The 9,120-nt window shown below is 48.2% G+C and overlaps 1 protein-coding gene across 1 annotated transcript; it reads right to left on the minus strand.

Moving 5' to 3' along the window:
* Positions 1-5,917: 5,917 nt before the first annotated feature.
* h1-0 (H1.0 linker histone) lies at positions 5,918-7,639 on the minus strand. Its single transcript, XM_029246852.1, has one exon. It carries the CDS (start codon positions 7,332-7,334, stop codon positions 6,654-6,656), a length of 681 nt encoding a protein of 226 aa, XP_029102685.1. The 5' UTR covers positions 7,335-7,639; the 3' UTR covers positions 5,918-6,653.
* Between the last annotated feature and the right edge of the window lie 1,481 nt (positions 7,640-9,120).

Below are 9,120 nucleotides of genomic sequence, written 5' to 3' on the forward strand. Positions count from 1 at the left end.
ATGTAACAAAATGTATCAAAGTTCTTAATCGTTTCCATTTTTGCGTTGAACATGATTAGTTTAATTTCACGTCTTACAAAAACACCACTAGTTCTTCTGGAGTTTCAATTTTAGTTTGGTACTTTACAGCCACTGGAAAATTCTAGAAGGCACCAGAACATTCTAGAAACCACCAGATCCTAAAAGCTACTGCAATATTTGGCGCACGGGACCCGGTGCAAAAATTCGCCAGAATCTGCTCATTTCAACAATGCGGAATGTTTTTCTAAAAACTGACATATAGTACAGACTAATGTCGAATGAAAAATGCAAAAAAATCAATATAATAAAAATGTTTGTTACATTGTCAAACGAATGTGGAAAACGCGGTACGGCTCCCAGACATACTGTAGGAGACTGAGATCCCTACCCTTGTGCCGCAGGATTTATTTGGGCTTCTTCTGCGTCTCTCACCGGTTTCCGTGTCTCGCTCACCACGTTACGTTTCACATGTCTACTGGACAAGTTATTAAAAACCCATCTACTGTACAGCGTCACTCTAAATACACCTCGATGGGCTTCCTGCTTTAGACATTTTCAGAAACGTGGTGTAACTGGTCTTCTAAACACACCCTGGGTTGGAGAGCAGATCCCTGCCGCGGCAGCAGCCGAAAAGGGCCAGGCGTGTCCGCTCTGTTATGTACGGGTTTCGTTTTTCCCAAATATAGTCTCACACACACGCTGTCTGAAAGCACTTGTCTCATGCGGGGTTGCGGGGAGCCGGAGCCTAACCCGGCAACACGGGGCGCAAGGCTGGAGGGGGAGAGGACACACCCAGGATGGGATGCCCGCCCGTCGCAAGGCGCCCCAAGCGGGACTCGAACCCCAGACCCACCAAAGAGCAGGACCTGGTCAAACCCACTGCACCCGCTCGTCTGTGCGGAACAGATCAAAACCCTGGACATCTTCTGTGTCCCCAATACAGTTACTGTATCTGATACTTTTCTCCAAAGCAACTTACAGTCTCAACCTGCTTACAGTTATTTACCCATTTACATATACACCTGGGTAAGTTTACCAGAGCAACTGAGGGTACTACACCTAGAGATGGGATTCAAACCTGCAATCTTTGGAGCTAACGGTAGCATGTCAAACCAGTATGCTACCGGATGGCCCTTTAAGGGTCAGGAGTAGTGGACATGGTGTGGTGTGGATCAGAGGCACCCATGTGGATTTACCACATGGGTGCGGTGAGCGGTGTTACCTGCTAGGGTGAACAGGCTGGCAAGGTCCTCCAAGAGGAGCTCATCCAGGTGGTAGATACGCTGCTAAACGTTCGGTCGCACGTGCTCTACACTGACCGCATCCTCGATGACCACATTCAAGGCACTGATATAACCATGTTTTGTACTCCTTCCCTGGGGGAAGGACTGGCTGGAGATATTGAAGGGCCATGACTCTCTGGTCCCATCAAGGACCTCAGTGAGCAAGAGATGACTTTGCCCACAGTGTGCGTCTTGGAAGCACCGTCCCTAGAAAAGGGATGAGAAGCTGCAGTCGAACCCTGAGATACCTGAGAAATAAACTTGGTATGAGTTTTATTTAATACCCCCACATTGACTTAAAAGACATTTTTCTTACACTGTTATTTACAGTATTTTATTACATTATTATTATTATATTTACAATATTTTGCATCAATACATTGAGAATAAGCTGCCAAAAGACTTTTCCTTAAAATTTAACACTACAGGAACAATTAGTTATTTAAAATTCTCTTCTTTATATTGAATTACAGGCTGCAGTTAGTCTTATTCATATTAACTTTAAATATTTAAAAGATGAAGTTGCTTTTGGCAGTGCAAGTAGCACTGTATTAATTATCCCCATTAGTGATCTCTCTCTGATAACTTATTTAAAAGTTTTTATTATAAAGCACTACAAGATTTCCCCTATAAAACTTGAATGAAGCAAATGTTTTCGCAAGACGTATTGTGTCTTTATTGAAGCATGTAATGAATTAAAAGATAAATCCATAACCGAGTTGCACTAGATATTTCTCATAAAGCAATTTAACGGACTGAGACAACTCCACGGGCTGACGTTTTGCACTTCTAAATAATCTATTCGCGAAATACAGCCTCGGAATTCAATATTTGATGCCAATTATTTAATGCATGTCAGTGTGCTTGTATTTCAAGTGCTGTATTTAAAAAAAAAAAAGTGTGTACAAGTTGTAAAAATGTTTTAAATGCCAAGTTGGGTAAATATTTTTATTGAATGTTACTCACAGTATTTGATCCATTTAATCATATTATTTTACTGGAACGATTCAGTGTGAAAACCTTTATTAAAGGTGCTGGGGCAAGTCCAATACCTATAAATAACTATATACTGTGTGTGTGTGTGTGTGTGTATATATATTATACATATAGTTATAGATATTGAATGAATAATGTATGAATAAATGTGTTAATTTATTCATACATATTTATAATATATATACAGTATATATATATATATATATATATATATATATATATATATATATACACACATGTATAAATAACCAATCAGACATCAATGCGACCAAATTAACACATTTATTCATTTAGCAGACGCTTTTTTCCAAAACAAGGTACATCTCAAAAAAATACTCACTGAGTGCATTATATCAACAGAAGGGGAGATTTGGATGCAGACACGTTTCAGGCAGCTTGTCGTTTCAGCTTTGCTTTGTGTTCACGGATGTTTCGTTTCCAGGGAGCTGGTGTGGGACGGGCCTTGGAGGTCAGTGTGACTTTGAGTTCGTAAAATAAAACTGAGATGTGTATATAAAACATTTATTTTTGCTGTTTTTTCTATCTAGTTGGAGGTAGGGAGTGCGGTGGCGCAGCGGGTTTGGCCGGGTCCTGCTCCCCAATGGGTCTGGGGTTCGAATCCCACTAGGGGTGCCTTGTGATGGACTGGTGTCCTGCCCTGGGTGTGTCCCTTCAGCCTGGTTCCCTGTGTTGTTGGGTTAGACTCTGGTTGGCTGCAACCACACTTGGGATGAGTGGCTTCAGTGTGTGTGTACTTGTAAGTATATGTTTTTGGATTTATAATTACATTTATCTGACGCTTTTCTCCAAAGCAGTTACTTTTACTGCTTACAGTTGTTCACTCGTTTATACAGCTGGGTAGTTTTACTGGAGTAATTTAGGGTAAGTACCTTGCTGAAAATGGGATATCAAACCTGTGACCTTTGGACCAAAGCAGCAGCTCTAACCACTACGTTGAAAACTGTCCCATGATTAGCAAAGGTTATTTCTAAAAAAAAAAAATGAAAGAATGTCTTTCTTAACAAAGCTTATGAAGATACAGTTGTAGCTGCATAATTAATGCTTCTGTTACTAATGATATAGTATCAGTACTGCGGTAAATTACGCTCATTACTGTGAGAGATTGTCAGTAAAACGGCGAAAAACACATACAAAAGTGTGCAACGTTGTGTCTCGCGTACGTTTTGCGCACGTCGGATCGGGTCAGGGGCGAACAGGACATCCTCCTCGCGGGGGTCGGCACCGAGGACAGCTGTCACTACAGTCCTGGGCTTCGTCACCCGCAGCACTTTGGTCTGGTGCAGCGCAGGACGAAAAGCAGACGCGACTCGGTCCGGTTCAGCTTTTCCCCTGCGCCTTTTCCTTGGGGTACGAGAGACTTAACCGTTTTTACACATTTGTATAGATTTGCTTTAAATCAGTTTACAAGTGCGAGACCGTGAGGGGCAGCAGGTGGCGTAGCAGTTAGAGCTGCCGCCCTGCATTCGAAGGACTCGGGTTTGGCTCCTGCTTCCTGCTGCAACGTCGGTACCTCGACCGTGGTACCGATACTAAAAAAATTACTCGGATGAGTAAATCGTGAGTAGGTTAGTGCTGCAGCGTACTTTGGGGAAAAGTATCAGCAACAGCCAAATCACACACACACACACACACATACATTATCTGAAACCGCTTGTCTCATATGGGGTCGCAGGGAGCCGGAGCCGAACCCAGCAGCACAGGGTGAAGGGCTGGAGGGGGGAGGGGACACACCCAGGATGGGATGCCAGTTTGTCGCAAGGCAGCCCAAGCAGGACTCGAACCCCAGACCCATCGGAGAGCAGGACCCACTCAAACCCGCTGTGCCACCGCACCCCCCTACAGTCGAATGAATGGATGTAAAAAAATTACAGTAAATGGGCTTTCGGGATTCAGCTCTCCGCTGTGGAATGGAAGTTCTCCCGCCTTTGGCATCGGGAGCACGGGGCGGAACAGTGTTGTGCATCATTCCCAAGTCAGAGAGGAGCTCTTCCCTGCCCACCTGCGACAGGCTGACCATGTGGAAGCCCCGCGTCGCGTGGATGGATCCATTTCGCGGCCGCCCGCCAGCGCCTGGGTTCTGGTGTCTTCCCTCGAGGCTCCTGTCACCTGAGCCCTGGGTCACTCACAGTGTGCTCCCATCACACGAGCTCGCTCAGGTCACGTCACACAGGGACACCGACCTTCTGCTGCGGTTCAACACGTCAAGCTGCATTCGCCTTGCAAACACTGCAAAACCAAGTAAAGGTATCCCGCACCAAAGATGCCGCGGTTGGCCGTTTCAGTGTGGTTCGCTCACTCGACATTCACCCTTACACACGGCATATGTGGATGTAGCTAGAAATTCTTCAATGTATCAGTGCCATCGTTACGTTTTTCAGTGATTTTTATTATTCCTTTTGAAATGCAAGTGCTGCAGTCACCGAATTCACAAGAGGTCAGTGAGAAAGGGGAGATACAGCACTGCTTGAAAGTATGTGCACCCCTTGTGTCTCTTGGTTTTACCACGAAAGTCCTTCTCATGATAGGTGTGTAACGACCAATTCCATATGTTGCTTAGAGGAAATCGTGTGTGTGGTAGAAACACGCAAGTAGTGCAGGGGTAAAAATAAGCGAAGCCCAAGTTACACTGGTTACACCGGGTAGGTAAGCAGAGTCAGGGGTGTAAATCATAATTGATTTTTTAACGAAGAAGTCAACATGGTTTTGACTCCAAAAAAATATTATCAAACTGCCGTTACAATGACTTTTATCTTTTATCACTTTTAACACTTTTATTTTAAAGTGTTTTTTAGCCTTTTTCTGCTTTTTAGCTTAAACAGCAAACAGGTTCTTGACAGCAACAGAAGCAAATGCCTGTACCTTGTTTGCCAATGATTTTTTAAATCATTTTGCTGATATATATGGGTTTTGCATTGCTCAGTCGCTATAAATATCCGGTAAACCCAAAGCAGGGTCTCGGTGGTCCGAGGCCTATCCTCGAAGCACGCAACGCTACGCATCATTGTTCCTTTGTTTACGTTAAATATTTTGGATTTTGTCCCCCAATAACAAGTCCAGTGTTGGTATTTCAGTGACTAAATGACATATAACAGGCCTCTGATCTATTGCAAAAATCTGACAAATAAAAATCCAAAATTCGTACACTATCATGTTTCGAATTTTTGCTTGTTCTCTATTTAAATTATGTATGTGTCCTGCCATCAGTTGGGCGATCGCCTGAAGGCTGTCGGTCGTACTGAACATCACACGTGTTACAAAGGTTACAATAAACACCTTCATCGCCTTCACTTCTGAGTGCAGCCGACAGGCGCGCTCCCGCCGACGGCCTGCAGGGGGCGCCATCTGTCAGTTTGCCCAGTTCGCAGCAGCGCTGAACCGGAGTCCTTGTCCGCTCCTGATCAGTAATCGATGCGACTGGGCTATAACCTCATTGTCGATAAGGTCTCGACGTGAAGCACACATCCATAAAATTATTGCATTATACAGTACTATATCCATCCGTTTCCGTTTTTTCCTCGGCAGACACGTGTATCTTTAATTGTATCTCCAATAATTGCAATTGATCTGCCTAAGGCACAAACGACAAGTTTCAAAGATGAAAACTTTTTTTTTATTGCAGTACAGTATAAAGTTTCAAAAGATGAATTCGTAAAATTGTAGTCGGAAATTATACAATTTAGTGGAAAAAGATGTGTCAGTCAGAAAATGTACAGGATTCTGCGGGATTTACCATGGTAACTGTAACGATTACGGAGTAAATCTGAAGACTGCGCTATGATTCCGAACAGTTCTTCACTGATCGAAGTTCACGTATCTTTACGACGTCCCACGTTTACGCTCAAATCAGTACAGTTGAGTACACAAAAAGTTGCTTTTTTGTTTTTTTTTTTTAAACTCGTCGCAACAGTTGAGCACCAAAGTCACTTCTCCGCCCGCAACCATCCCCAGAATCGATAGTGAAATAAATAATAATCATATACAGCCACACGGAGGGGGGGGGGGGAGGGGGGCGTTTAAATTGAGGAGCCTTCAGAAGAGGGTGGCAAGTATTTTTCTATGAAACAACAGAGTAAATACGTTAGGAAAAGTTCAGATAATTCCGCGTGAAACAAAATACAAAAATAACATTTAAAAGAAAAAAAGGGGCGGGGTGGGGGGGGCTGGTGTTCTCGCTTTCCAGGAGTATCAGTATCAGTATGTACACGTAGTTTGTTTCGTCTGTCTGTCTGTCTGTCTGTTTGTTTGTTTGTTTGTTTTTTCCTTCCTTCTCCGTTTTTTTTTTCCTCCGCGCTTTATAAAGTCCTGGAGGGCGGCTGCTGCCCCCCCACCGCCTCACTTCTTCTTGGCCGCCCTCTTGGCTGCGCTCCTCGCCTTGGGCTTCGCCGCCTTCGTCGCCCTCTTCGTCCTGCTCGCCGCCTTCGTCGCCTTCGCCGCCTTCACCACCTTCCCCTTCTTCGCCGCCTTCTTGGCCTTGGCGCCCGCCGCACCCCCCGCCGCGCCGCCCGCCGCCTTCTTCTTCTTCTCCGCCGCCGCCGCCGCCGCCGCCACCTTCTTCACCTTCTTCTCCGCAGCCTTGGGCTTCTTGGCTTTCGCTGGCGACTTGGCCACCTTCTTGGGCTTGGCCACCTTCTTGGGCTTGGCGGCCTTGCTCACCTTCTTCTTGGCCTTCTCCTTCTCCTTCTCGGGCGCGCGGCTCTTGGACGGCACCTTCCTGCTCTCCTCGGCTTTGGCCAGTTTGAAGGAGCCCGACGCCCCGATGCCCTTGGTGTGGCGCAGGACGCCCACGGCCACGAGCCTCTTCAGCGACAGCTTGATCTGCGAGTCCGCGTTGTCGCCCACCTTGTAGTGACTCTTGATGTACTTCTGGATGGACTGTCGGGACGCGCCGCCGCGACTCTTGTCCGCGTGCACCGCCGACTTGATCATCTCCGAGTATTTGGGGTGCGACGCCGCCTTCTTCGGGGACTTCGTCTTTTTCGCCTTGGGGGCCGGAGCCGCCGCCGTCTCCGCCATCGCGAGCTCGCCTGCCGCCGTTAGTCCTCCTCCTGCCCGTTAAACGTCCGCGCGAGCCGTCCTCGAGGCGCCCGCAATATGAAATAAGTGCCGCCCGCCGCAAGCAATCCCCCGCGAATATTTATCCCGCCGCCGCCGGCGGTGTCACTTTGTCGCGCTCGGGAGTGTCCTCGTCCGACACGGCCTCCTCGGCGAGGGTTATTTTTATAAAAGTTGCGCCGTCGTCCCACCCAAAACTTAAGTTGGTGGAGCGAGTCCGAGTGCAAAAGCGCCAATTCCCTCAGTTTAAATATACCTTATTCTCCCAGCCGCTCGCGCGAGTTTATCAAGGCTGCGCGCGGACGTGATTGAGAACAGCAACGGCCAGCAGCTGATCCAGCAGGGCTCAGCGGAGCTCTCACGCTCCCGTTTGTGTTTGTTGCCTCTCGAACCCGTGCGAAATACGCGCGCTGCCGCGGCGCCCGGCTCCGCGGAGCCTCGCGCCCCGCAAGCGGACACCCTGGGCTCCACGGACGCGCCGGGCTCGCGGACCGAAGCGGCCGCCCATGAACTTTTATTCAGTAAAAACCGCCGCGGAGCACCGCGCGTCCACTCCAATTTTGCAGAATTCCTGCAAATTTGACCCAAACGGACGGCGCGGACGGCGGAAACGGCGCGTGCACATGCAACACCAATTAATAGTGCACCGTTCAGCCCGAGGTCCCCGTGTGCAAAACGCCGTTTTAGTCCATAATGCAGCGATATAGTTTCCTAACTAACACAGCCCTGCCATTGACTTTGAGTGACGTGGTGGAGATTATTCGCAGTTAAACCTGCTATAAATTAAAAGACGGCCCGGTTAATGTGGGGACGCGGCACGTGCTCAGCTCGTGCGTCTCGCCGTGTTTGTGCACTTTGTCGTTTTTGTCCTTTTTGCGAGCTCCTCCGGCGCGCGGAGTTTGAGAGGCGCGCCGAGCAGCCGGGAGCAGGTCGCCACCGCCGCCGCCGCCGCTCCCCTCCTCGGAAAGTTGCCAACACGTACAAAGATGTGCTTTCCCCCATCGTACGGTGGGATGCGGTGAACGCCAGCGCGCGGCGCCTCAGCCACGCCGCGCGAGGCAGCGTGTCGGCGCGCGCGCGCACGCACGTGCCGGCCGGGAGCAAACGGGACGCGGCGTTTCTCGCAGAAAAGGCGCCCGTGACGTTCTTTTGTTCGCGAGCTCTCGGCCAAGTGCACCGACTCCGACATGAAGCACACTTTGCGCACCTGACATGTTTACCTGCGCCGTTTAGGTGCCCCCCCCCCCAAAAAAAACCGCACAAGAACACCTGCGTTTTACATTTAAAGGGGACGCGGTATAAGTTGATATCAATGCACATTCCCCGCGCTGTATATATATATACCCCCACACAACGCCATCTTGGATCCCCTCAGAGGGCACCGGAGCTTTCCACTTAAATTCCCCCGCTCTTAGTCTTCACCTCTAACAATTAATGTCGTTATGCCACGTTAGTTGCTGCACGACTAGTGGGTGTTTTTCTTTTCTTCACTCCGAGGGACCGTTTCGGTTGTTTCTTCCCCCCCCCCCTCACGTTTTAAAAGGACACTCGTGTGAAACCTACCTGGGCTCCGGGTCTGTCCTCCATCCGCGTTTATTCGTGGCACAAAAGGTTCACAGTTCAAGGTTGTTTGCTCACATTTCAGGCTATGAGTTCAGGGCTGCTTTTCAACGTACGTGTCCTCGCCTGACAGGCTCCCATTGCCGTCACCCTGGCTAACGCGTAGGGGTCAACTTTCCTGAGGAAA

This window comes from Scleropages formosus, chromosome 20, assembly GCF_900964775.1.
Source record: "Scleropages formosus chromosome 20, fSclFor1.1, whole genome shotgun sequence".
NCBI lineage: Eukaryota > Metazoa > Chordata > Actinopteri > Osteoglossiformes > Osteoglossidae > Scleropages > Scleropages formosus.

What these genes read in the sequence shown, in the direction of transcription:
- h1-0 (XM_029246852.1), bottom strand. Translation starts at nt 7,334, where the DNA reads ATGGCGGAGACGGCGGCGGCTCCGGCCCCCAAGGCGAAAAAGACGAAG.